This window comes from Orbicella faveolata, unplaced genomic scaffold (assembly GCF_042242905.1).
Source record: "Orbicella faveolata isolate gen_17 unplaced genomic scaffold, um_ofav_v1 contig_48, whole genome shotgun sequence".
Taxonomy (NCBI): domain Eukaryota; kingdom Metazoa; phylum Cnidaria; class Anthozoa; order Scleractinia; family Merulinidae; genus Orbicella; species Orbicella faveolata.
The window spans coordinates 14,954,042-14,982,019 of NW_028301578.1; the positions used below are offsets into that span (position 1 = coordinate 14,954,042).

General features: G+C 40.9%; 2 protein-coding genes across 4 annotated transcripts in view; one reads left to right on the forward strand and one right to left on the reverse strand.

Moving 5' to 3' along the window:
• The first annotated feature begins 372 nt into the window (after positions 1 to 372).
• On the forward strand, positions 373 to 4,179 carry LOC110044731 (uncharacterized). 2 transcript variants are annotated; one of them, XM_089281181.1, is made up of 3 exons: positions 374 to 515; positions 2,727 to 2,939; positions 3,860 to 4,179. In XM_089281181.1, exons 1-3 carry the CDS (start codon positions 458 to 460, stop codon positions 4,003 to 4,005), a joined length of 417 nt encoding a protein of 138 aa, XP_089137307.1. In that variant the 5' UTR covers positions 374 to 457; the 3' UTR covers positions 4,006 to 4,179. The 2 variants fall into 2 exon arrangements, with proteins under 2 accessions (XP_020605962.1, XP_089137307.1); XM_020750303.2 differs by lacking the exon at positions 3,860 to 4,179 and having other exon boundaries at positions 373 to 515; positions 2,727 to 3,317.
• Positions 4,180 to 5,254: 1,075 nt separating this feature from the next.
• LOC110044851 (uncharacterized) overlaps positions 5,255 to 27,978 on the reverse strand; it is a 35,603-nt gene continuing 12,879 nt past the window's right edge. For both annotated transcript variants that reach the window (XM_089281177.1, XM_089281176.1), the window contains 35 exons: positions 27,495 to 27,701; positions 26,202 to 27,029; positions 25,861 to 25,955; positions 25,129 to 25,257; positions 24,866 to 24,983; positions 24,574 to 24,752; positions 23,930 to 24,133; positions 23,574 to 23,675; positions 22,811 to 23,099; positions 22,349 to 22,546; positions 21,709 to 21,946; positions 21,078 to 21,240; positions 20,406 to 20,597; positions 19,249 to 19,439; positions 18,885 to 19,023; positions 18,425 to 18,523; positions 17,747 to 17,918; positions 16,722 to 16,977; positions 15,044 to 15,071; positions 14,211 to 14,578; positions 13,333 to 13,475; positions 13,033 to 13,176; positions 12,726 to 12,921; positions 12,203 to 12,351; positions 11,660 to 11,854; positions 10,670 to 10,827; positions 10,287 to 10,404; positions 9,937 to 10,026; positions 9,706 to 9,801; positions 9,337 to 9,426; positions 9,020 to 9,172; positions 8,635 to 8,890; positions 8,018 to 8,187; positions 6,585 to 7,454; positions 5,255 to 5,811 (listed from right to left, as the gene is read on the reverse strand). In XM_089281177.1, the coding sequence (XP_089137303.1) occupies positions 5,429 to 5,811; positions 6,585 to 7,454; positions 8,018 to 8,187; positions 8,635 to 8,890; positions 9,020 to 9,172; positions 9,337 to 9,426; positions 9,706 to 9,801; positions 9,937 to 10,026; positions 10,287 to 10,404; positions 10,670 to 10,827; positions 11,660 to 11,854; positions 12,203 to 12,351; positions 12,726 to 12,921; positions 13,033 to 13,176; positions 13,333 to 13,475; positions 14,211 to 14,578; positions 15,044 to 15,071; positions 16,722 to 16,977; positions 17,747 to 17,918; positions 18,425 to 18,523; positions 18,885 to 19,023; positions 19,249 to 19,439; positions 20,406 to 20,597; positions 21,078 to 21,240; positions 21,709 to 21,946; positions 22,349 to 22,546; positions 22,811 to 23,099; positions 23,574 to 23,675; positions 23,930 to 24,133; positions 24,574 to 24,752; positions 24,866 to 24,983; positions 25,129 to 25,257; positions 25,861 to 25,955; positions 26,202 to 27,029; positions 27,495 to 27,701 (7,406 nt within the window). In that variant the 3' untranslated portion in view covers positions 5,255 to 5,428. The remainder of the gene's footprint in view (positions 5,812 to 6,584; positions 7,455 to 8,017; positions 8,188 to 8,634; positions 8,891 to 9,019; positions 9,173 to 9,336; positions 9,427 to 9,705; positions 9,802 to 9,936; positions 10,027 to 10,286; positions 10,405 to 10,669; positions 10,828 to 11,659; positions 11,855 to 12,202; positions 12,352 to 12,725; positions 12,922 to 13,032; positions 13,177 to 13,332; positions 13,476 to 14,210; positions 14,579 to 15,043; positions 15,072 to 16,721; positions 16,978 to 17,746; positions 17,919 to 18,424; positions 18,524 to 18,884; positions 19,024 to 19,248; positions 19,440 to 20,405; positions 20,598 to 21,077; positions 21,241 to 21,708; positions 21,947 to 22,348; positions 22,547 to 22,810; positions 23,100 to 23,573; positions 23,676 to 23,929; positions 24,134 to 24,573; positions 24,753 to 24,865; positions 24,984 to 25,128; positions 25,258 to 25,860; positions 25,956 to 26,201; positions 27,030 to 27,494; positions 27,702 to 27,978) is intronic.

Genomic DNA, 27,978 nt, shown 5'->3' on the forward strand with positions numbered 1-27,978 from the left:
CTTGCGCATCAAATCCTTGGAAAACGCAGGGTTCGTGTCCTAAGATGAAGCCTGGTTAATGTTTGTGTAAACCTTAGCATTTGTACCCTGTTCGTCAATTGTACTCTGATTGAAATTAGAAAAGAAATTTGTTTACTTGAACCTTTGTGTCTATAAGATCTCTTACTTTCGAAAAGCCTGATACTCAGGCTACCTACACTGATTTAAATATCAAGATAGAGTTTCGATTACATTTTAGTTGCTAAGTCATGTCCTTTATGAGTTCAATTTAAGTTTTCCCGCGAGCATCCCTGCGCCTTTCACATGGGACACCCCACGGATCTTTTTGCCACGCCCGCTTCACGTCACAGCTTGAAGCTTGGATTTTTACACAATAAGGGCGGTGAGTCATAAATAATTAACTGCATTCAGTTAAAAGATTCTTTGTGCTCTAGCTCTGTTCCTCGAGTGCCGAGTCATGAAAACTTCACCTTCGCTTCTTGTGGCTCTGCTCACTCTGTGTATGATAACAACCGGTAAGTTAAACTCCGTAAAGACTTTAGAATTTGATAAATATCTTGAAACTTTGTTGTTAGCTGCAAATAGTTGAAACATTTCGGTCGAAACGAGGTAGCCAACGGCCTGTAAAGGGCGGTAAAAAGATTAACTTTGCCAGTGAGTTTATTTCTGCCATCAAAATAACGGTAAATGACGAACAGGAGTCCCAGTTGATCAGCGTTACTCCATTTATGGTATTCGCCTTTCAGTCTTGTTTCCAGATATCTTGAAAACCAAGACTTCGACTTGAAAACAGTTAACCGGAACGTCCGTTCCGGGGGGGGATGACTGCCTTGTTAAACTTGTTAGCTTTACACTGCGCTATTGAAAAGAGTACGGTTTTCGAACCGTTTTGGCCTGAGAAAGGTTATAGGGCTTATGAATATTTTGGTCAAAAGTAGGTATGGGTACCCTCTGGTCGGGAATTGGGTATGTTGTTTAGTAAAAGCTACTTTTCTTTTCCCCATGAATATCAGGGAATTCAGTTGAAAGCCCATTACAAATGTTTACTTCGGCGGTTAGCCCCTGGTTTAATAGCTCCTGTGTGAGGTCGTTTCTTAGGAGATCTGAAATAAAATAGCGACTTCTGAATCAGGTGAGAAATAGGGCATCAAAAATCACCTACCTTGGCCTGATTTCTGGGTAAGGGCATGTAATGCTCTCAAGGGGTAGGCCGTACAAACCTACCTGAAATGTCGGGAGTACCTCCCGCCCCCCCGGCCCCCCGAGATTGCGTGTGAGTGACGAAGTTAAGAATCTTTGCGTGTGATGCAAATTTCGATCAGTTTTATGCAAATTACTTCTCAGGCATGCAAACACTTGGAACCAACTCAAATCAAATAAAAACATTCCTGCAACGGGATCTAAATAATTCGAAAGTAAGCCTACAAAGCTAGTGAAAATATAAACCATAACCAAATTTGATAGCAGATGCACTGATTAAAACCAGGCAGCCGCGGACAAGTGTTCACTTGTGCATTAAATAAGGAGGAGATTGTATTTAAAGAATGCGAGTGCAGGGTGGGTGCCACTGTATTAACTTATATTCTATAACGAGACCCAGCCAAGTCGAAACAGCTGTCCACGGTTATACATCATTGCTTTCAAATTGGAAGTGATTTGCACCCAGTGTCCTATTTAATGCACAAACCAGAAAAATTACACCCTACTCAAGGGATAAACAAAATGGCGTGAATATATGGAATTTCTGATAAGAAAAGGTTTCGTAAAGCACTTTAGAATGAAAATTAGCGATATGAAAAGTGAACGACTTTTCCATGACTCTATGTCATCATTATCAAGTTCGAAATACACGATAGAATTGAATAAATATAAATGGCAGAAATGGCGTGAAAATATTTAGGGAATTAAAAGGGTGTTAACGTATTCAATTCATTATGTAAAGAGTTTGGCGCGAACTGAATCTGGCTGCGTGTTAAGTTTTCGTTTTATGTTCTGATGAACAGCATCTCGTAGATCAAGCAGTCAGACTTTGTTCGGCATCTCTTTAAAACTGTAAATTGGTCTTGTAGATTAGTTGATTGCAGCTTGTGTTCTTCTTTACCAGTAGCAGAATGTTCATGTTCGGCTATGCGTTGAAAGAGATTTCGGGATGTATATCCAACAATCTCCTGTAATCTGTATCGCACAGTTCACACGAAAATTTGTAAACAACGCAATATACGTTAATCAGTGTTTTCTAGTAAACACTGGGCGCAAATCACTTCCAGTTTGCTTGCTAAGTTCGCTGAGATTTTTTCGTACAGCGTCGGCCGATCTCTGATCTTTGAAAGGCAAGACAATTCCAAATATTCTCACACCATTTCTGTTTATATTTATTCAATATTCTGTCATGTATTTCGAACTCGATAATGATGACATGGAGTCATCGAAATATATTTGCGGAGAAAGATATGAAGACATGATTGATCATCGCAGTTATACACAACTTGAGCAGTTAACGTTGTGAAATTAAAGCCTGAAAAACATTCAGGCCTGAACAGGATTCGAACCCATGACCTCTGCGATACCGGTGCAGTACTCTACCAACTGAGCTATCAAGCCAACTGGGAGCTGGTCACTTTGTGAGTGCGTAATATACCCGTATATGATGAAGAATACAAGTGAATATATGAAAGATCATATGATATTTTGTCATGCAAGCTGACTCGTATAATCTTACCTACCAGCTCTATCACTTCAGTGCTACGAGTGTACAAATGCAACTGGATTTACTGGAGTATCAAAGTGCGACAGTGACGAAGTGACGAAGAGAACTTGCGATGGGCTTGCTAACCGCTGCATGACAGTGACCTACAACTTTACACTACTGAACTCCCAAATCATTGAGACAAAGAACTGTTCCAGCAGCCTCGCTTGTGACCCACAATTCGAATTCAGCTGTAAGTATTTGCTAGCACGACTTTTGTATCTACTAGTCGTTGTGTATAACGATAATAGCACTCGTATCTTTTCTCTTTATGCAGTTCGCGAGCAGTCTCTCTTTTGCTCGAAAATCGGTGGGGAAGAACGCAAAAGAAGGATGCAACACAAGTGAGCAATCGCGAGCCTACAGCGTGATATGTGAAGCCGCGAACCGCACGTTACGCTCACAGTCATGCGTGAACGCTCATTTGTTTTGGGTTCTTCTCCACGTATTTTCGAGGAAAAGAGAAACTGTTCGCAGTCCACTCCTTATGTCAATATTATAGATGTTATGTATTTGGTGTAAATGGGGAAAATCGAAATGAATGACACGAATAAATATAAAAAGATAATAAGACAGATAATTTATAAAAGATAATAAGACTGGATATCAAGAAATCGTAACTGCCGTTTCCGCACAATTTTGATATGTTTAGCCAACATTTTTTTCGGTCCAATTTACGACTTGTTACTTTTTTTTCTTTGATTACAAGATGAAAGAACGGGACACTGGCCCTTTACCTCTGAGAAAGAAACATTGCCCCTTTATCGTGTTTACTTGCTATTTTCTTTATGTTTATTATATTGGACATTTGGAATAACAAGGAATGATAAATAATATGTTATTCACAAAGAAAATGCCAGACATAAGTATTATTGTCTAAATAGAGATTTAAGATTAGAAATCTATCAATAGCAGATTAGCTTTCAGTGGCGGATCTAGCCCCCCTCTCCCCCCCCCCCCCCCCCACCCTCCTATTTTGGGTGAAAAAAAATCGCAGAAGGAAGAAAAGCCGGCAGGGTAAAGAACGTCCCCCCTCCGCTCCTTATCTCTGGGTCTGAATCCGCTACTGGCTTAACAGCACAATACTGACAACTTGTGTTTAATTTGTTTTAGGGTGCAAGGTGTTTGAAATTACCGGTCTGGTGTCCGACTGCTCCCTCAAGTGTTGTGAGGGAGACCTGTGCAATTCAGCCCTGGTTCTTGCTGCGAGTTTTTATGCCATTTTCTCGGCTTTAGCTCTGACTATGTTCGTTAGTTAAGGCAAGAGTTAGAAAGCGATTGTCTGTTATACTTTTTTGTTAGAAACTCAAACTGTATCTGCTTTGTATTAGCTTTTTGTTTTACCAGAGCCTGTAGACATTTTGTAGCGTTTGTAGCGTTACGTTGTGCAAGAAATGGACATGATGAAATACATTTGGCTTCATGTTTTTTGATCTTGCTTTGTTTTTCTTGTTTTGGCAAGTGGGTAGAGTGGAGGAAGGGGGGCGGGGAGGGGAGGGGTTATGGGCGTCAGAATTCTTCGCTTCCGTACGTCCGTCCCTGCCCGTTGCCAGCCGCTTTTCCTAGCCGGCATTTTCCTTTATTAAATGCATTTCACCCAGCCTTTATGCCTATATCAGGACACAGAAGAACTTCAATTTGGCTAAAGTTATCTACCAGCAGTATACATGCGGAACGCTTCTTGTTCAGGGACAACAACACAAAAAAAACTGCAAGTCAGAAAAAGGGAGAGGGAGATCCGCCCCTGGTGTTCAAGTAAGCAATGATAGCAATGCAAAAACCCTTAACCGAGAAAAATACTCTCTGGTATGGGTATAAACCTTTCTAGTGTGTATGTTAATTGTAACGATATTTTAGTCTTTACGAAGAAAGGAAACGCGAACTTTCAAACGTTTTGTAGTGAGAGCCACGAATTCCAAGCTTTGAGCCCAGGCGGTCCAGCACCTAGTCTCCTCCGCAGCCGTTTTTTGGGATGTCACGTAACGCTCCCCCCAAAGAAACGGCTGCTCACATCCGAACAACATCCCTTTCACGAAATTAGCCAATCACCACTTCCATTACATTTTCAAGAACGTTTTCGCGCCAAATTCGCCCTTTGAAACTTGTCCAATCAGAGAATGTTTTTTATCTTTGTATCCCGTCGTGGGAGATGTTACAATTGAACATACAGATTTCCAGTTATTGTTTAGGGACGCCGAAAAATACCGGCGACGCTTGAACGAGCTTTCTATGTAGCTGAAGACTCTTCAAAGTTCAAGCTGATTATTAGAAGCTTTGAACCCAAAAAATTATTGTCGAGAAGGACGATATCTATTTTAACTTAATAAAGGAACCAGGAAATCAAGTAGCTTCGCTCGATTCGTTGACAGCGAGATCTGAATGCCGCTCTTTCCTCCTGATTGCAATCTGTGGGAAGCGTTTAGCCCTTGATTGACGCTTACAATTTGACATTTCGAGGAAATATGTATTCTCTCATTAGCTTAACATAGCGATGAGCACATGACGCACTTGTACTTAGGGCTTTCATTTACTTCTTTTCTAATAATCACGTGATACCAAAATGACTGAGCGGACTCTAATTCAGTCACTGGTATGATTACAGACAGAATTCGACTAAGCAAAACCCTTTTTAGAAACTTTAACTACAAGTTCTAACCATATACAATGTTTTGCTTGTTTGTTTTAAAAGTCTAAATGACGCATGGGTTTCATCTCGAATGTCTCTGTGGTCTTAATTCCACGTAAAACATTTTCTAAATGTTCCATTTCCAAGTCTTCGATGACGTCACAGTCTGGCGTTGAAGGACGAGAGCTCGCCGCACTTCCGGTTATACCAGCGAGTCTAGAACTCCGGAAGAGAGGAGAGTCGACATTTACCTTATTTCTCCGTTTCCACTTCCGGGTCAGGAGAACGAGGATCACAAGTAGAACGATGCAGAGAACGAAGAAACCGGCCATGGAAATTCCCATAATTATCATTGGGTTCTTGTACCAGCTCTTCGTGGGTACAGAAACTGGAATCTCATCGGTTTTCGCTCTGGTGTACACGCTTACAGTGCTTTCAGCTGTTAAGGAATAAAAGACAGTGTTACTATAAAATTAAATTTGAGTCATTTTTCAGAAAGAATAAAGAACGGAAAAACGCAGAGCGCGGGAAAAATAAAACTTGGGAAATAGAGCACGAGAGAAAATAGAGCGCGGGAAAAATAAAGCGTGGAAATGTACAACGCGGGAAAAACTCGAGGACGGGAAAAAAACAGGGGAGGGGTGAAATAGAAAGCGAGAAAAAGAAGAGGGGGGAGGAGAAAATAGATACGGGGAAAACAGACAGCGGGAAAGAGAGGGGCATTTACTTTACTGGGCTGGCCTTCGATTTAGTGTGATTCGCAACTAGAATGGGCCTTCTGCAACAAACGATCACATAATACAAATACGCCACACTGAAACGACAGAACAATGCGACAGCCTAAAAGGGGGACTTAGCCAGGCTTGACTGTTCTTTGATTTGTATGTTCTCGGGATGTCAAAGTGCATAGGTTACCATCTAGTAACGTTTGTCCCGTGTGATTGTTTGTGGCAAAAAGTTCATTTCATCATTTGAACAAATGTATCATACTTCAGGGTTTTAATTTGCACACATGGTGTCTCTCAGACATTCCGCACACAGTTATTGGTTAATTTTTCGAGCCTTACTCAATAGTGCGGCCTCTTTGACCTGAAATGTTTAACCTTTCTGCAGAACGAAAGAAATACTAACTTCGTGTTTGAGTTAAAAAAGTCGACGAAACAAAAACCTCACTTATTGAAAAATAAATAAGAGGTCAACAAATTGCAATACCTTCAGTGTTTTCTGTTGTTGAAATCTCACTTGGACCTTCGGTAAACGCTGACCCACCAAACACATTCACCGTCACATCAGTTCGGCGGGAACACGATGGTTTGCCGAGATCACGTGCAACGATCTCCAGCCGATACTCTTTCACCTTTAGTTCGCCAACAATTGTCAGTTCACCATTTTCCTCCATTTTAAATGCTCCGTCAAGATTGCTTGCGTATGACAAGCCATACCTCACTTCTCCATTGAGCCCGCTGTCTTTATCAGAAGCGGATATCACCGTCAGAAGTGTTCCCGGATGAGTATGCTGTGAGATATTAAACCTATTTGTGTGGAAAGAGTCGAAAACCGGACAGTGATCATTTACATCAAGAACATTAATGTACAAGTACGCGAAGCTTGATTTGCGCGGTGTTCCATTGTCTGAAGCTACGATTTTCAACTTAAACAAGTGCGGAGATGAACTCTCGTAATCCAAAGCCGATGAGGTGAAGACTTCACCCGAAATGCTATCGATTGTGAAAGATGGACTCGCCACATTGCCGTTGTCTAACGAGAACAAAAGCTGTCCATTTCGTCCTGAGTCGGCATCGCTCGCTTGCACTTGGAGAATTTTCGTTCCGACGGGACTGTTTTCCAACACGGTCGCATTGTACAGCACAGAAGCAAAAACTGGAGCGTGAAGGTTCGGCTTAGCTGTTGTGTTACACGCCGCACCATCATATCCGGGATAACACTCACAAGTATTTGGTAAAATACAATCGCCTTTGCTAGAACAATGATTGAGACTGGAACAGTCGGCCACACTGCATGCTGGACCATGCCATAGAGGATTGCAGGCGCAAGTGTCATAGCCAGTACAAGCTCCATGACCTGCAAAGACAATAAGTATTTGGAGTTTAAACTAGGCTTGTGGTAGTGATTAATAAGGTGGTCATGTTAAAAGTTGTGGATCGAAGACGTCACAATTTTTCTTCACTTTTCCAAAGCTACTTCCCTCAAAAGTATAAACTGTCAGTCCAAATCAATTAATAAAAAATTGAAACAGCCGGTGCAGACCGCATACTTAAAAGATGGAAATGGTTAGGAAACCTGGCAAAGCATTGCGATTATGTGACTCACGCATAGTCAATGAGCATAAAACAAAATATATGCAGGGTCAAGGACCTTCCAGCATAAATCTTAGCCTGTTTGTTTTCTTTGATTTTTACCCGCGTTCCTCGCCATTTTCCTCTATTAACTATGATGCAGAAGATTAGTTAAGCTTCGCTTTGAGAACTGATTGGATCAGCAAGTCTGCCAAATTGTATCAATTGAAAAAAATCTAAGCGGCAAATAAAAAAATAGTAGACAATTATTGCAACTCAACGTGACATTTGAACAGTAACTTTCTTATCTCGTCGTCGTATGTGTTCCAGACTAAACTTTTTCCTCACCTGAACAATAATTAACGCCTTCACAGGACACATTTGAGCAGTCGGCACCAGTGTACCCCACATCGCAGTTACAGAGGTCTGCTTCTAAACACTGACCATTTCCAGAACAATTGTTCACGGAAAGACACAAAGCAAGACTGCAGTTGACACCACTAAAGCCAGCATAACATCTGGAATTTGAATGAAATAAAGTTTCACTAATCACTAATGAAATGAGATGGGATGAGAGGAGTCTGTACAGGAGAGGAGAGGAGAAGAGACTGGAGAGGAGAGGAAAGGAGAAGAGACTGGAAAGGAGAGGAGAGCAGAGGAGTGGAGAGGAGACTGGAGAGAAGAGGAGAGGAGACTGGAGAGGAGACTGGAAAGAAAAGGAGAGGAAACTGGAGAGGAGAGGAGAGGAGAAGAGAGGACAAGGAAGGAAAGGATAGGATCGCACAGGACAAGACAGGAGTGAACAAGAGAATGGAGGAGGGGAGAGGAGGCGACGACAGGAGATGACAGGGGTGCACAGGCGAAGGGAGGCGATGAGGTTAGGTGAACAGAGTTATTGTATAAGTTAAGTGATGTGAGATAAGGTAATGTATAAAGTACTTGATCGAGTACTGATAAGCATTTACCTGCAAGTGAGATCGCCGCCTTGTTTCTCTTGCATACAAACTCCATTTCCGCTACAGTTTCCAAGACTCGCACAATCTGCTACTTCACTACAGTTGGCACCTTGGAATCCTGGGTAACACCGGCAAGTATCCCTTGACACACACTCGCCTTGACCATAACATTGGTTGACGTCTGCGCAATCAGGGAGAGCGCAGCTGGCCCCAGCCCAGCCTGGATCGCAGTCACATTTGTAGAAAGCTACACAGCGTCCATGACCTAGTGGGGAAGGGGGAGGGGGTAAAAAATGAAGTCTCCATTTAGCCTTATACCTAGTTTAACGACGGACTTTAGAAAAGGTTGACTGGAAAATGTGAGGTGAAGTAACTGACAAGAAAGGACTCTTACCAGAGCAATGGTCTAGAGATCCACAAGAGAACTGGCTGCAGTCTTTACCAGTCCACTCCTTATCACATTTGCATACGTCGTAATCAATACAGATGCCTCGTCCGGAGCAATCAGACACATTAGAGCAAGTTGGAATAATACTGCAATCACGACCTGAGGACAAGATAAAAAATAATGTCATTAAACCTGTTGCTATTAGGCCAGCTACACCCACATACCAATTAATTTCTACATTTTCCGAAATGCTTTGGTCACATCCCTGTGGAGGCCACATTTCTAACGTCACTGGCAATAAAAGCTTATTTTAAATAACTTACCAATGAATCCGTCATGACAGCGACATTGATCTGTCCTCTGACAAATCCCGTTGATGGGACTTGTGCAGTTGTTGACGTTGTAGCAGGTGGCTGCAATGCAGTGCAAAAACTAATTAATTCGAGAAAGCGAATGATGATTGTTAAAGCGCTGGTAGTGGTGTGGTTAAAAGTCCCAAATGGCGACAAGAATGAAAAGGGACTTGAACCAAAAACACATGGTGCAGTGGATCGAGACCTTGTGCCTGAGCCTCGTTCCCATGCCTTGTTTTGACTCTTTCCGCGCTGCCGTAATTATTGTTTAATGCGTACTATAAAATTTAAAATCATGAAAGTAAAGCAATTAGTGGCCATTGCCAATATATGATTCACCTTTCTGTTCACAAGTGGCACCTTCCCAGCCGTCTTCGCATTCACAAAATCCTTTAACACATTTCCCGTGTTCTGTTGAACAGGCTGTGCAGTTCCCTGGGTAAAAGAGAACAAATAATTTTTCACCACAAGTTTAGCATTGCAGCAGACAATTGAACACAATGTAATGAAAGAAAGTTTTTTTCAGCCTTCTGATCGGCGGTGATATAGTTAATTAGCAACGTTACTTACCAATTTCACAGCTGTCACCTAACCAACCAATCATACACTGACACGTGGCATTAGCACATCTTCCCTTCCCAGAACACTGATCAGGGCAACCTTCATCACAGAAAGAGAAACGATAAAAATACAAGAAGACAAAATTACTTAAACGACTTCGGTGATTATATGAATGACACAGTCTCAGACCACACAATTCGTTAGGAAAGTATTTAACTCCACGTTTGTAAGAAGCGATGAGTTAACACAATCTAGTTCTGCTAACACAAACACTAAGAAATAATCTTTATTTCCTGTGACTGTCATTTTGTTGTTGTTGTTGTTGTTGTTGTTGTTGTTGTTCTACTGTTTCTACTCACCTTGCTGCAGAGTTTCTTGAGCAGTCAGTGACGTGTCATTTGTCACGGCTACGTCATAGATACAGCTCTTCAGCATTGTGCCTGAAAGTCCAAGAGCCGAGCAGGCTGCAGTGGCTTTCTGCAATGCAACAGAAATATAAAAATAAATTCTCATGTGACTGTTAGACTTTCAAAAACGTCTTACTTTACCCCGTCTTGTCTCTCTTTACTCCGGTAAATTGCATTAAAGATGTGAAAGCAAGGATCTTTTTTATGCTTGAAAAGATCACATAGAGGCATCTGCAAAAGGCTTTAAAGGCTATAACGAACCCCCTTTTTGGTTGCGCAATAAATTGAAAATTCATGATTACAGATAAAAACTATCAGTTCATCAAGCTTCATACCTCGACAATGGCGTCGCTAATACCATCTAAAGAATACAGAGGAACATAGTTAGGGTCATTGTATGACGAGTCCATGACATCATTACTGTGGAAGTTGGATGAATTCCACAACCATGATCCTTTAAGGCCGGAGTCATTGTGGACAGCGGTTATACGCCCTGAAAGGAAATGAAGCAAGGGAAAGTGTTCTTTTAAACAAAAGTCTCAAATACGATATATTTTACACTTTTTTTTACTTAGCTCTTATTAACCGAGCAGGAGGTCTGTATGGGAGAATCTTGACCGAGGTCGTGAGTACAGACCGAACGCAGTGAGGTCTGTACACACGACCGAGGTCAAGATTCTCCCATACAGATCGACTTAGCTCGGTTAATAAGATGTTTATTATATGGCAAAGAAGAAAAATTTAATTCGTTTAATGCAACTGGTTTGCTGACATTTTGCTTGCGAACGGCGATGAGCTTAACTTAAACCTGCCCGGCGAAATTTGCTCATCCTCTTTACCTTTTTTTGTCATCAGGCTTTTTGGCACTTCCATAAATGATTGAGAAGAAAATAAAAGAAAATGGTGAACATTTTTGTATTTTAGTTTGCTACTTTTTCAACGCAAAATGAAACCGGTCTAGATGCCGCTCTAGATGGGAAAATCTAGACCGCCGTCAATATCGATTTCAGCCAATCAAATTCGTGAATTCGGTAGTTCCCAGTCCTTGTGAGACACAGCCATATAATAATTGCAGTTAATGCATAATGTTAACTTATACAATAAATCTAAACCTAAACCAAGTCGACACTAACTGTTCTCAAAGGTTTATACGAACATTGTTTGCGTTTGAAAACCATTGTTCGACTTAAATGGTTTTTGGGATACGCCTAGCTCCAAAAACGTGACGTGCCTTTTCCCATTACTTACTGTCGCCATGCCAAATAAATATTGATTAATTATCTTAAATGCATCTCTACATTTAATACATATTACTTTCCACTTACAGGAATCGGCGAACTGAATAAGATCTTTATACTGTTCATCATCGGGGCCCTTTAAGTCGTTGGACGGGTCATTATCCATGACTCCACAGAGTCCCTCCGTGTGACCTTTAAACGCCGCTGTCGGTGTAAACAGCACATTCAGGTACTGACGCCCCATCACGTGACTGTGACGTACATCCGCTGTTATTGTTAGACCTATATTGTAGACATAACAGTTTGCAATAAATTGCGACGTTGATATTGGATCATGGGTGCTAATGATAGCTGTTATTTTCGGCAGAATGTCCCAAATAAAGAAAGAGTGTTTGTTGCATGTAAATGCATTAGCCAATCGTGGAAACACGTAGCATACAAGGGGCAAATTATTTTCCTCCCTTTATTTTAAGCTAGGTTCTTAATACCAACATTGCAAAGGAACCTAAATGGATATATAACCAGTTATGACAAGATTAGACTTTATAGAAATCGCTCTTCGTTTTTTTCTGAGAATTGTGCTATTTCATAGTGTTTTACCAAAGCCCCACCGTAAAGAGGTTAACAAACCTGACTCGTATTGTAACGAAATGAGCACGACTCCTGTCTCGTCTGATTGTGAGCTGAAAGTCTTTTGTATATCCATTACGACTGTTCCATTATCAAGCTTCATCTTCTGACCAACACGAGCTGTTAAGTTCACCAGCTGTCCGTCGATTCTGTAGAAAGTAGCAAAACATGTTCACAAAAAGAGGATAGTACCTTGAGCCGTGTGAAATAAAAGATTGGAGGAAATTATACCGGCATCTTTAAGTACAGTGGCAATATAATGTAGTACTATGTCCCATCTGTAGCCACTCTCCACTGATTTTATACAATTTGTCTCATTTGTCTCTGACTTTGAGAATCTGAAAGCCACTGGTTCTTATAACAATTGATTACCAACTGGGGTAAGATAATGATATAGAGTAAAATGTACGTTACATAAAACCTGTCCTTCAGCTAAAATGTGCTTCCCAATTGACGCAAGAGTGGAAAAGTGTTTTACACACCTTGAATATAAGCAAGAATAGGATTATTAAAAATAAGTTACCGTAGTTTTGGAAATTCTTTCGGGTCAGTCGTGTTGACAGTCATGACTGACAGTACACTCAGCCCCGCCTTGACAGCCACGCCTCCTGTCAATGACGCGCGCTCGTAAGCAAAGTAACGGAACTGCATTCCAAAGTCATTGAAGAGAGATTTACAACCCCAAAATTCACCAATACCGTAGTAATCGTATTCGATTCCTGAAGAGGAAGCAAGAAATTATGATTACTTTAGAAGAAAAACAAATTCCTTGTCGGTCAAAACATCTCACAAGACAATTTTTCTTTGTGTGGTACGTAAGACTGGCCTACCATCTAATGTCTCCAGATGAGGATCGCCCGAGTTCCTCCACGGCCGCCTCGTTTCGCAGCAAGTTCCAGTCCACCTGACCGAGCAAACACAGCGAGACCCACAATCTCCCACAGCTACTGCCACACCATTACCAGAACAGTCCGCTGAAAGAAAATGAAGCAATCCCTTTAGATATAATAAGAAAAGGATTCGCTCGCTTGACACATTGTTGACCAGAAAGTAGGTTGGTAACTAGGCAATCGTGTACATCAAAAAAGCAACTCAATATTGATTATGAAAAATTTCAAATCAAACCTCACCTGAGCAAGGTTGTACGTCGGGTTGAGAACATCCGGGTCCTTTCCGTCCCACAACACAGTTCGGGTGTTCGCCACACGGTGGATGATCCGGGCATTCGTAACGATTGTTCACAATAACAGCTTTTTTTCCTTTCGGGCATTCCCTTAAAATTAACGAAAGAAGATAAATATTTCGGCAAAAAGAAAAAAACCGGAAGAAGGAAGAAACTAGATTTACTCATTCGTCAAATGACCCTCTTGCTGTGTTTAGTTTGTGATTTCAGCGTAATTGAGAGAAAGAAATGTTGTAAAAGAAGGCATGACTTTACGATAAGAAATCTAGAAGAATAGTTTTGTTTTATGAAGCGCTAGGCGTCATAAAAAGGTCAGTCAGGACGACTAACGGTGTTGAGGCTGGAAATGATAAAACCTACAATATCGACAAACTTGGTTATATTCAGGGTTGCCCTCCAGTTTGGCAGGACTCCTTTTTCTTTTCGAAAAAGTGTCGTTCAATCCCTTGATCAAAAAGAGGGAAATCGGGTCTAAAAACTGTAATAGAATATTCTAAGCAATTCCGATTGATAAATATTTTTGTTCTTTACTATTTACACTTTAGCTGCAGTGTTCAAAGCCTCTATTCCACAAACTGCGATAACAATTTCGATATTACAATTGGGCGATTCAAATAATTCGCTCTAAGTGTCTATGCAACAATGAATTTGTAATTAGATATTGACAAGAGCTTATGTTGATTATCTCTTGATCTTGATAACTGGCCCTTCTAGGCTAGCTCTAGCTATCTACGGGCCAGTCTAACTCTAAAAAAGGTAAATTTAAGAACCAAATAAAGATTTTTATTGTTATTGCTGTTCATTGAGTCCCTTTTACACACTTACGGTGGACAGTCACAATTTCCATTTTCATCAAGGATCCCCGTCTCTCCGTCAGCGCATTCGCACGGGGGTGGGGTGGTCGGTGGTGGAGTTGTACCGGGAGTTGTAGGAGCGGGTGTGGTTTCAGTGTATGGAGTAGTACTTTCGCCGGTATGCGGAGTTGTCGCTTTGGTTGTCCCGGTGACAGTTGTCCGTTCTGTTGTACCTGCGGTTGTAGCAGTCCCGGTGGTTAACTCCGTTGTAGCGACAGTTGTTGCAATTCCGGTAGTAAGCTCTGTAGTCGCCGCCGTTGTTTTTACTGTTGTGGTTCGCTCAGTTGTTGTTCGCTCTGTTGTCGTTGGCGGTGGCGTTGTTGGACATCCACATGCAGGCTGAAAGGAACCATTTAAAACATTAAGCTACGTAAATCAGATCATACCACAGCTATGCAATTTTTCTATTTGAAAACTTGTCTTGTAGCCATGAACGGACAGACCTTACAAACGGTCAAGAAATTCCTCATGACATTTATTGTAATAATTTCCGCCTGTAGTATTATTTTTTTTGTCTGGTGTGACGACATCGTTTGTGCGTCAACAACGTAATTCATTCTAAAAAACTGCTTGCAATATACTATCCGCGAAAAATACATGAATAAACCTTCATTTCCTTCACCACGGTTGCTAAGCAACAGACATGTCTTCCTCGATGCGTCATGCTGAGCTGCATTATTCAAAATGTGCAGTTAGAGGGTTTCTAAAATCATCCAAAGGGAGAGTCGCACACGGTCTAACAATCAAAGTACTTTTATGACGCTTAGAAGCACCAAATGCGAATAGTAAGCAAAATCGACTTACCTTGGAATTTTCGCATGGAAGGCAAAAGCTGTAAACAGAGAACAACAACAACAGAAAAAAACCTTTGACTAAGTACATTACAAAATTGTAAACTCCAGCTCATGTAGATTGAGAGTTGACAAAAATGATTTATTTCTACCAGTAAATCCCTACCAAGCTGTAGTTATTCCTTTAATCCCCACAATTGATCAAATCTAGTTTCTTATCACAATACCAATACTTAACATTATCAGGATAGACAAGTTACAAGAATATAGAAAGTAATAAACTAGGTATGAATGTCGTGATGTACCACCAAAATCTCAGTGACATAAAAGCAACTGTATCGCTGTCAGTAGAAAGATAAAATATTTTGAACTTATCACTGAAGGGGTTAATAATACGTCTTTCTAGGTGCGTTCAGTTCTTCATTCCCCCAATCAAGATATCGATGTCGGATCAGGGGCCCGTTTCTCGAAAGCCCCGGGATTTTTCCGGGCCCGTAAAGTCATTTTTAGTTCATCTTTATCTAAAAGCAGAGAGGTGTATGCGTCTGAAACGTCTTGTATGAAGGGAGCCTCTGTCCATATTTAGTATATGCGAATAAAAAAGCTCTGTAATCATAAGGCTTGAGATTTTGCTACGGCTTTTCTGGTGCGAAAACTTTTCGGGACCTTAGAGAATTAACGGGCCTTAGGACACGATGCGGAAAACTACAAACTGAAGACACGTTAACGTTAACTGCAAATATCCCTCAAGATCAAGACCCTAAGTAAACTTTTGGTCCTTGAATCACCTCTTTGCTGTTTGGTGTACATAGCACAGATTGAAACTGTTAGTTTAAATACTTCAAGGCATTTGACATTCACGACTAGATCATATCATTATTGATGTCTTCATTGATGAGTGATTGACTGGTCTGGGGAGGGGTCTTAAACTAAACCAACCCTGACCTTATTTAAGGATGAAGTACCCTATTTAAGGCCCAAACCCTAAAAATGACACCCTATTGAAGAGAAAAACGGAACTAAGAATAAAAAAATGCTTTATTTCGTTGGTGTAACATTGCAAGTTTACAAATAGTTCAGTTTTAACAGACCATTTGTTTCTCGTTTGGCTGGGCATTTACTAGACTGTTCACAGTCCCCTATTTTTCCGTGAGATCGTAGATGTCGATTGTTGAGCTTCGACGGGCCGCCATCTTGGTCTCTTTATGCGAGCGAAACCGGAGAGAGTACAAAATGCCGGTGGGTAATGGCGGTGGGGTTAATAGCGTAGGGGTGACGGGGCGGGAAAAAAAATTTTTTTCCGCCAGCCGTGCCCTCCACCACCCCTACCCACGGGCACTTTGTACTCTCTCCAGTTTCGCTCGCATCAAGAGATCAAGATGGCGGCCCGTCGAAACTCAACGATCGACATCTACGATCTCACGGAAAAATAGGGGACTGTGAACAGTCTAGGCCTTTACGCACTGTGATTTTAGCTGGTACAATTTAGGTACCCTATCTAAGGATCACACGGGGACCATAGTGCCAACAGGGTCAAAAATGGTGCCCTATTTAAAAGAATCGAGAACCTCAAAAACCCTACCCTATTCCACGACAGCTGCCTATATATATAGCCCATATCTGGAAATATCCCTTCCCCCGAGGGGAGAGAAGTCATAGGCTGACCTCTTTATGTAATTAAACAAACGTACCTCGGCTCCCACCCTCCACTGTACAACTTTCGACTCAAAGCAGCCAACTCGTAACTCGTTGCTCCGAAGCCAATCGACAGTCGTCCGACAGCTTCCGAGAATCCGAAACTGAGTGCGAGCTCGAATGGCTTTCTTTCGCTTTTACACTTGTCACTGCAGGGTTTGACAGCAGCCTTTATTCCAAAAGGAACCTCGGTACTGAGTCGAAGGATTGAAAAATCACGGGTACGTGAGCCACCACAAGGGCTGTAACCAACTGCAATGAGATAAAAGGTAAACATAAGCTTAAAAAATTCTGAAAATCTGCTGTACATGTAGGTATACACGTTTTTACGCGAATTGCCCGCGGATGCACAATGCAGTGTTACAATTTTTTTCCAATGGCAATTGTTAGGAAATTTGAATGACTTTATGACTTGTGACTTGACAAAACGTCGATAGTAATAAGCCTAAACATCGAACACTCGGATAACATACAATTTCAACAAAATTTGGTATCAGTTACATTATGCGCGATTAAGCATAGTTCTTCCCACTAACTAAGCTGACGTTGTAGACGCTAACGTAAATATTTAGCCCTAATAACATTATCAATCAGGCCTCACTTGTTCAAAGCGTTTGCAAAATTATCCACCGGATAAATCACTATCTGCTGGATAGCTTGTTTTTCTAACACTTATCCACTGGATAGCGATTTATCTAGTGCACGTGGATAGCGATATCTACCCTTTGAACAACTGACCCCAGATGTATCACTATCCAGTGGATACGTGTAAATAGTGAACCCGATAACACTATCCACTAGATACTACTTGATTTATACAGAGGATAACATCAACCATTGTTGTAACAATCAGGACCAAGGTTGTAGCCAATCAAAGCATTATTTTACCAACAAAGTAGACTGCGACCAGTGTCTCTTTCGCTCGAAATCCCGTGTAGAGAAGAATGCAAAGCGAGCGTGACTGCAGTCTACCAACAAAGTTACTTTATAAAGCAGAACATTGTGATAGCGTGTTACTTACGGAATTTTTTGAAGACTTTTTTCCAAAGGTTGTTAAACCTATTCACTAGGTTTCTTAGAATTCTTGGCAGAGATGGAAGTCTAAATGTCAATTTAGGAGTGAACAGAACTTCTGTTGATATCTCGGATTCTGCTTTAACCCGGTCTTTAGTTAAACGACGAGTAAACTTGAACTGAAAAACAAGGCATTTTAGCTTTACTAAGTGATAAAATGAATCACAGAAATAATATAATTGAGATACGTTAGATGGACTAATTTAGGACTCTTAAAAAACAGTGACTATAAAGTGTACAAATAATTGTGAATTGTGTACATGCATGTTTCAACAATATTTCAATAAAAAAGATGAAAATAAAAATCTTTATTACACCTTATACACTGAAGTAACCGAGGAAATCAAGTTCATCTCATCTAGGAGAAAGCAAGGATGGCGAGGTTAGGTAACCTTGCCTCGATCCCCCGGCAATGTTTCCCATCCGGTCAGACTTGGATGGGTGTTTAATTTGTTGATGGAATGTGCCTCTTTCCAAGCGTTTCTCCACTGACATCTTCTGGTTTTACGTCCTCCTCAGAAATCGACTCTACTTAAAATTCCAGCGTAATCTGGGATCGAGGAAGGTTGGTTAGCCAGGATAGTAAAACGTGCCTAAGACAACAGCATTGCTTTGCAGTACTTACGAGAGGACTGATGGTGTTACATCCGCCTCTTCTGGTGCAGAATCCACCCATCCCTAAACGAACTGAGGTCCTCAGCGACAGTGGAACATAAGCCTTTCCCTGCGTAACAGTAACAACAAAAAGCAAATGCGTCTTATCGAGTACCTTGTTCTTACTTAATCCCATTTTATTTTTAATTCACTTCGATTTCTCACTATGTCCAGTTTTCAAAGTCTCCTTAGGCGCAGCTATATCACTGAGAATTCTTAACAGCAATGTAAACAAACATGGAGGTCCCTGAGATATCCAAAAGTACATCAATTCCAAGAATACCTCATCTTGACTCAGGGTAAGGTTTGGCGGGACCAAGACCACTAGATCCTGAGTCCAACGCGCTCATTTTTTGCTAGCCATGTTCCGCGCCTCTCACAAGCTTAAGCGAAAAAAAAAAGGCGTAACAAAAACTTTAACCAGGACTTACCACAACTTTTACTACTGCGTTGGCGTCTGCTTCCAGGAAGAAGGCACATGGTATGCACACACCAGTGATGGGGATGCAAAAGTTTGGTCCTATCTGCACTGGACGAAGAATTTTCCACTTTTTCACAGTATATTCGCGACTGCAAGGGGGAAAACAGACAGAAAAGGACATAAACGTTAAAAAGATTTTCACGGTACGCTTCATATCTACAATTTTATCGAGAATTGCATCGATAGGGACGACGAGAAGGACGGCGACATTTACAAGGAAGGACAATAACTTGAAAACAACTGAAGGTGACCCCAAGAACAACAACGACGACGACAACCATCACATTCTTCTATCACATATTTTAGTCACCTACTTGACTTCAATTCCAATCTGCACATCCACATCGTAGTTGACTTCGCCTATCATCTCCAAACCAAACAACGCGTCCGTGATGATAAGTTCACCATTTTCATTCCTGTCAGTGAATACTCCCATGGACACAATAAAGTCCGCATTCATTTTGAACGTCTGTTGGACATTGATGTATCCCCTGCCACCAGCAATCTATGCATTAAAACAAAAGCAAGCAGGTCAATTAATTAGCAAACTAAGGTCGGTATGTTAACTAAGAGGGTAGACCAACCTACAGCCACCCAGCCCCCGGCCTGCTGTCGGTCGGTCGGTCGGTCGGTCGGTCTTCTTGTCTGACACATCAAAAGGTCGGCAGGTTGGTGGCAAACTCAGTAAGGGCCTCCATAGACTGGACACTTAGTTCTCGACAGCTATTTGTTATCAACAACTAATTGTGTCCGATGCTAGTATTCCACATATTGGCGTGTTAGTTTTCGATGTCTAAGTCAGGTCAGCGAGATCTTGGAAACTAACGTTCACTACGCATGCTTAAAACACAATACGCACGCTCAAACGTGTGTCATGTTTCGATGTTGTGGACAACTAAACCAATGATTCCCATAAAACGGGTAAAAACGGTGAAAACGTAGTTGTCAACAACTAAAGCAGTTTCCCTTCTCCAAAAGGGAAACTACTTAGTAAGCGAAAACTAAAATTTTGCGTTCAGTTGTCGACAATTCATCTCACGCACTACGTTTTTAAGTTGTCAATAACATTTAGTTGTCGATTACAACTACTTGTCATCGGATAAAAAATAGTTGTCGACAACTAAATGTCTAGTCTGTGGAGGCCCTTAGTCAGTCAGTCAGTCAATCACAGTCAGTCAGTCAGTCAATCACAGTCAGTCAGTCAGTCAATCACAGTCAGTCAGTCAGTCAATCACAGTCAGTCAGTCAGTCAGTCAGTCAGTCCACCAGTCAGTCGGTCAGTCAGTCAGTCAGTCAGTCCGTTAGTTAATCGGTCAGTCAGTAAGCCAACCAGTCAGTTTCTGGGTAAATCAGTCGATAACTCATTCACGCAATCGACCGATCAACTGGCTGACTGATCTATGACCATAGTACTTACATTCGATTCATTTCCCCCATTTTGGTCACTTCAGCGATAACTTTCTACACTTACCGATAATTTATTTTCCGCCCGATGAGTCTTCCTAAATCTTACTGTCTCCTTGTCTATATCCCTCTTATGCCTTCTGTGTTCTTTGTGCAGTTGGTCCAGACTTACGATGGTATTAGCTGTACCATTAAAAACAGACTGAACTGGAAGAACCTCAATCAGGATAAATTCCCCGGTAACATGTGATTCCACCACCTAGAAATAATGGGAAATGATTAAGACTCGAGTGAACACACTACAATTTTAGGGATTGAAAAAGCCGGAAATTGGTCTGGCAGCTCCGACGCCGAAGCTTCAATCGACTGGAAGTGTAACTAATTTCCCCCTTCGAAGAAAGGAAATCCGAATAGACGCGGTAATAGTTCTTGACGCTAATGCTAAGCAAACGAAGATGCGCATTCCAGAGGAAATGAAGTATATGTATGCATGTATCCCGGCACAAAAATATGTTACGAATATACTAGGCATAGCAAGAAGCATACTCTAGCGACACATACCCTTAATCAATTGCGTTTTCTTTCACACCCTTACCACCATTTAAAAAATTCAGTTACGAGGCTTCATTGGATAATTGTGCTATCTGAGAGGTCAGTAATTTGACTACTTCGAATTACTTCAGTTTCGCTAATCACGAGAGGATGGTAACTGTATTTCAGGTAAAAACACGTTTCCAACCTTTGCAATAAAGGGGTTACTGCTTCTTCCGATGATGGAATCGTTAACCGATATTTGCTGTTGTTCACCGTCAGGTTCAGTGATTATTAATCCATAACTGTTATCACCACCGGTACAGACCATATCATTGTCAGATGGTGAACCTTGCACACGAGGCTTAAACCTTAAGGAAGCAAGAAAAAAGCCTAGTTAAAATCGTGTTAAGACAGCGCCATTTATTTTGCTAAGATAAACGCTATTCAGACACATAACTCAACAGCCCTCTGTCAATTACTATATGCTTTATGGAGCATGCATTTAAGTAACGAAAAAACCATCCTTAACCTAAACCCTAACCCTAACCCTAACCACTAACCCTAACCCGTTAAAGCAATTCATTAAAAATAAGACCTCTAGCTATAGGGCTATCTAGACAAGTTACCAACTTGCCTCTCAATGGAAACCTTATTCATTGCTTCCAAACTTGAAATATTAGCTCTTATTTGCTGCTAGCGAATGCTTATCAAAAAGGTATAGTTTTTTTAATGTTCTTTGATACAAGTAAATCTAGACAATATCCTTTAGGTTTCTCGGTAAAGCTTATTCTAAACTGTGAAAATTAAGTAATATCCATTGCCCCTTACGCCCTTACTTGTGTGTCCAGGTAGAGTTCTCTGTGCACCTGTCAAGTTCTGTTTCCATGAACACCATATCTGAAGTTTGGTTGACTCTAACCACCTTCTCTATAAATCCATGACTCTGTGCAGATACCACTACATCCCCTGGTCTAACACTTATGGCGTGATCTTTGTGTATTACCAGAAACTGAGAGGTCACTAAATCATCGTCCACTTTGTAAATGTGTCCTACGCACTTGAAAACTGACGTGTCTAAAAGTCAAATTCACGTTAAATTGATCAATAGATCGATCAAATACAGAATGTTTTCTCTTCATCCCATCCGACATGCTTTATTTGTAAGCTAGCTGAACGCCAGGAGGATACGAACCTAAAGGAGCCTCAATTAGATAATCAACAATCCTAAAGATTGCGCGGCTCTTTAATGAAATGTTGTTGAAAATAGTAAAATAATACTCTCAGTTAACTACCAAATGAGAGAAGATCATGGTCCTTTGATCAGTCTGTTACTGGTTTACTTTCAAGTGAAATAAAAACAAATTTCCACTGTGTGTCAGATAAATAAATTCCGCACAAGTAGAACGATACAACCTGTTCAGATTACAACGTGTTCAAATTAGAATTCAATTTGTATTGAATATTTTTGAAATTCACCTGCTGGTAACACATGAAGATCGGTGTTGTTTAGCTTAATATTTCCATCCACGAGACCATACAAATCATCTAAGTTTGCTTCTTCATCCAGCGTTGTGTCATCAACCAGTTCAACGGCAGAAACTTTCTGAGTAAAATCGGCATATTGAATCACGTCCTCAATCTTAGAAGGTGTTCCAACTATTATCGTGTAAGGCCCTGTAGATTGTGAAAATAGAAACACTTGTTGTTCCAAAATTAAAGAATCCAAGGCTCCAGAACAGAGAAAAATAGGGCTTCAGAAATTGCTCAAAGTAACAATTAACAGACATTATGTTTGTGTAAAGGCTCCAAGGTAATAAAACCCCTGGGCGCTAGGTTGTATTCCACCTTCAAAGAGTCCGGTCCCTTAATATTTTGAACTCAATAACCTTACAATACTCAAAATAACGGATTCTCCTATTTTACAAAAGTAAATCTTGCCTGTGTTTGTTGTGTCATTAACTTTGTGCATCACGCCGCCCGCTTGTGCGCTAGATAGCACGTCTCCAGCTTTGATTCCCAGGTCTCTAGGGGCGACAAACACCGACGTTGCATCATCTTGACAAGGAAGGAGGACGGGACAGCTGTAGATGATGGTGGTCTTGGGATCGATGACTTTGACATTGCTTTTGATTAAGGTGTTGTTTATTCGGTTTGGATCTGTGTAATCGACTTGTACTAAGCCATGAGGACAACGAGTTTCATTCCACGCTCTGCATCTGCCCTTTTCCTATAAAGAAATCAGCAAGCCTTCTTTATCAGAGAGAATTAGTTTATTTGTGGAAATTTCAAATTTCAGGAATTAAAAAAACCACGGGAAATTTCGCGCTCCTTGCAAGTGCTCTACTCGACATATGCAAGCGAATGGAAATATGGCGGCTGTCCTTGTTGGGATGCTAGTCCTAGTTTTCTAGACTATGACTGAGAGAATTCTTCTCCTTCTGGAAGGAATGCTAATCCATTCCAAGTAAATCCTTATTCTCGTCCCCAGAGGCCACACTTCTGGGGACGAGAATGGTAACTTCCTGGATTCAATGTAAGTTACATCACAGTTGAAAAGGTGAATTGTCTGGCCCAAACCCACAACACGAGCAATGGTCCCATCTTTACAAAAAATGTAAGTCGGGAGTCCTTGGCAAATCCATTAGCTGATTGTACCACCGTTTTTGCCACAACATGTTCGTTAATGTTACAAGGAACTCACCACAAAGTTATAGCACTTCTCTAGATCTTCACACTTCTGACATGACTCTGAGGTAGTTGTCTCTTGAGTGGCATTACAATGTCTGTTGGTGCAGTCGACCCTCTATAAAACGACAACAACAACAGTCTTCGAGGTGGCCACTGAAATCATCGATGTCGACCAATAATATTTCTCACTGCTCATTTAATGCCCCTTTTTACTAACAAACACAGATCAACCCACTATTGATGAAATTAGGGATACCCATATGAACATTTTCATTGGTAATCTTTACATCATCTTTGATTGCCTCCTTAAAATGCCAATTTCTTGACCTCTTTCCCGAGTCCGAATCGTCAATAAGCACATACATTTACCTGTATTTTGTTGGAACAATGGTTAACGCTACCAATAGTGTAACAAGTATAGTAAAACCAGTCTGGACACTGCTTGGCGTAAGGCCCAACAGAGGTACCCGGCATGCATTGTTGTGAGCTGTCGCACCAGCCGCATGCTGAGTCCTGCGAACAAGTCGAACAGCGGTGAAACTTGGTACAGTAGGAATAGGAACAGCCTCGACCCTGAGAGGGAATAAGTGCTTTGTTTAGCAAGGGAAGTAGAATCTCGGTCTGATTGCATGGTTCTGTTCTGTGTTAATTATCCATTCAAGTAGCACTGCACCTACATTAAATTTGAATCAAATACTGCAAATAAATACAACATAGTGAAAACGTTGTGGAGGTGGACCAGTTTACTAAGTCCATAATACGACTGAAGTCTTGGAGTTGTGGTATGCAGGGCTTGCACTCAGAATACAAAACTAACTTCTCTCTAACCACTTGGTGCCTTGGCCCTCTAGGTAAATATGCCTGACTTACTCTTGAGACGTAAGCACTGTCAACAACAATTAATAAGCACAAAGAAGATAATGTGTAGGACAAGGTAGAGCAAAAACAAGAATAAGTAATCAGAAATTCTATTGTTTATAGCTAAGCTTATCTTACTAGAGTGCAAAACTTACAATGAATCCTGGTGTACATTTGCACACATTTGGTCCCACACATTGCCCATTGCCAGAGCAGTTGTGCACGTCATTACAGTGAAACTGAGAACAGTCGCGTCCAGTCCAGCCTCGATAGCAGAAGCATGTGGCACCAACACAGTCGCCGTTGTGAAAACAACCATTTGGACAGCGGATAACTAAAAGAGACAGGTGCCATGAAGATCACTCATTGTTGGTGCCCATGTAAACTTATTCTTTGATGTTTAATCATCCAGAAGTACAAGAAATGTACTCATCACATATGACTTACCAGCTATTCTTGTGCAGACAAAAGGATAAAGACTGTTGCACGAGACTACTTTTTGAATTCTGTTGTGTGTCATCACTGTACACTGAGGACTTGTTCGTTCGCCACCGCTCTCCTCTTCCTGGAAACAAAAAGTGAATAAAAACTGGGTGAAATGGTGTCCTTTTGGCCAATCAGCATTTACTTTTGTGCTCTTAGTTGCCTTCGTCACCTTTTAGGTTTACCTACAGACTCTGTAACTCTCTGGTTTTAATGTAACTGCATACCAAGTCATTTTCCGTTGTCACCCATATAGGTACAGGTGGTTTTCCATCTGGTCTTGATGCCTGTATCGCCATATTGATAAATTCCATATCATCTGGTATAGAAGGCGATGTCACATGTCCTCCGTAGTACTTAAATACAAGTAAAATACAAACGTCAGAAGATACGACGACGAGAAATGATTCCGGTATGAGCTTGAGGTAACATATTAAACGATTAGATTATGAGCTCGAGATTTTTATCGCGTGATAGTTGACGAGGGCGCAGCCCGGGTCAACTATCGCGCATTGAAATCCAGAGCGAATAATTTAATTGTTTTAGTATAAATCTACCAGTCGTTAAAAACTCTATCTAAATCCTATTCACACAACACTTCGGAAACGCAAAGAAGCGGCCGTCATTTTCTTAACAAGGGCACACTGCTACGCTACTCACCATCTATCATAGAATAGATAGTGGGTAGCGTAGCCAATCAGAGAACGGCATTCATGATAGAACGCTAGTAGATCTATACTAAAAGCTGATAGTAGCCTTATGTCGAGATTTGATATTTCTAACAGTTTTCGTCAAAAAGTTTTTATTCCAATATTTTTGCACCACTGCAAAGGGGTCATTTTCTAACACTGCAGAAAGAAAGAAACGCGACAGCACCAAATTGAACATCAGTACTAAACGAAAACATTACGTTGGTCAGGAATTCTCTGAAGCAACCAACAGCTTGTTGAATTACATACCTGGCAATAATCCCTAGCTTTGTTTAGAGTCCTACTTCCACCTCTAAACACAAAACACATTGATTCTACGTTCAGCCAGTCAGCAGGACAGCCAACTACAAAATAACGTGAACAAGAGCGTTTAACTGTAATTCAGGTCGGTTAATAATACTAATACTAATACTAATACTAATACTAATACTAATACTAATACTAATACTAATACTAATACTAATAATAATAATAATAGTAGTAGTAGTAATTCGAACACTAATCTGGTTATGAGGGTTTCCTTAGTTTAAATGGCATGGGTTTCCTTAGTTTAATTTTTTTTTTTATATTTTGTTTTCCATTGTACTCACTGGATAAGATGTTTCTCGGCGGAAGCTTTTTGAAAGGTTTATATTCCACTGCGGCCAGTCTGTAGTCGTCCTCTTTCTCATAAATTCGTGAACCAACCGAAGGCTCTATCCCAACGCCCCACCAATTCCGTGCAGCATCAATCGGGTCAAAAGCCGCTTGTGTCGTTGAACTAAACTCGTAAAGGTTGGAGGGATTCTTCACGCTGTTGCTGTGATATTTCATTGGTCCGTTAGACACGATAGTTATACCGTAGTTTTCGCCAAGACCTTTGTTAAGATAGAAGGTGTTTAACTCGCACTTCTGTTCTTTGGACCAAACACTGGAAAAGTCGTACTCAATGGAGTGTAATCCTGAGTTGTTGTAGAAAACGTTGTTGACGATTTCACTCTGCGTTTCAGAAAGCTTAATGGTGCTACCATGACCTTTGTTACTTCCAAACGCGTTGTCCACAATGTAAACAAAGCTGTTATTGGGTTTCACTTCTTTCCTTTCTTCTATGAGTACCGTACCGTTTGCATTACTGATGAACGTATTGCCGTATATTAAGCTTCTTGGTAAGCTTGTTCCGTTGCTTCGTCCCAATTGCGCTTGAATTCCACCCAAACGGTTGTCAGAGATGAAGTTGTTGGTGAGCGTAAAATTATTGTCTTGGATTTCCAAGAAAATAGCGCTCTTTTGAGGCACGTTTAATGGAGATGCAGGTGTGTCAGTGATTTTACAACGTTCGGTGGTAAAGCAAGGTCGCTTATCGCTTCCATCGGACACAGACATGTAGCTTATTGCTTGGTGGATGTTGTTACTGAGTACACTGTTGAAAATGCGGTGTTCTGCAGAAAAAAAATGGTTAGATTCCAAAACACGAAATTTGTCTCAAGGATAGCATGTAACCTCTTAACGACAAACAAGCAAAAAAAATTAGTAAGGGAATGGTAACGAAAGAGACCAGTGTTGGTAACTATAATAAACGCAAAAAAAAAAAAAAATCCTGTCTTGTATCTTGGAACTAGGTATGGTATTCAACCTTAATTTGACTCTTCCAGCATTTGACTTGATTGGACACAGGAAAATGGTTGAAGATAACTGTCTACTGGACCTCACGTCGGGAGAAAGTGTATGAACCAACGTCACATTTGAGCACTTCAACGTACACCGACTCGCTACGCAAGTAATATAGAGGGTGTGGTCGATTCGTTCAGGTTCTGAGGTAGGTTTGGGTAACGAATGACCCTGAACAAAAAGAGTGTGGTAAGTTTGTCCTGCAAATGATAAGGAATTGCTGGTAATAGTTTTACCTTTTTGATAACAGCTTCGTAGTTCTAAATTGTCAATAGTCACAAAGTTTCTCGTCCAATAGTTTGTAGTCTTGTTATATTCGCCTTCGAACAGCAGTCTATACTCATCGACGTCATTAGGAAGTTCAACAATCACTTTTCTCCAACTTGATACCTCGATATTTTTTCCTTCCCAGATTAACTTCTGTTCAATGTTGGGATACGTTCCTGTGGAATGATGAGAAGTAATTTTCATAGATAATCAAATAAGGTTATAAAGACAGGCGTGAAGCAAAAACTTTGAATGTCCTTGCTATACCAGAGATTATTCAATATCGTAGTCCCATTCTGACGATTAAAATCTGCTCTTTTCAGTGAAAAAGTTCTTTTAATAGTAGTCTACCTCAATCGCTAAATAGCACTGGTGTAAAGGTGTATGCAAGAAATTGTACTTCCCTAGCTACCATTTAAAACCTTATATTACTAGACGGCGGAACAGAAAACC

Coding starts and splice junctions, on each gene's coding strand:
- LOC110044731 (XM_020750303.2), top strand. CDS start 458: ATGAAAACTTCACCTTCGCTTCTTGTGGCTCTGCTCACTCTGTGTATG. Junction 516..2,726: donor TCTGTGTATGATAACAACCG/GTAAGTTAAACT, acceptor CTTACCTACCAG/CTCTATCACTTCAGTGCTAC.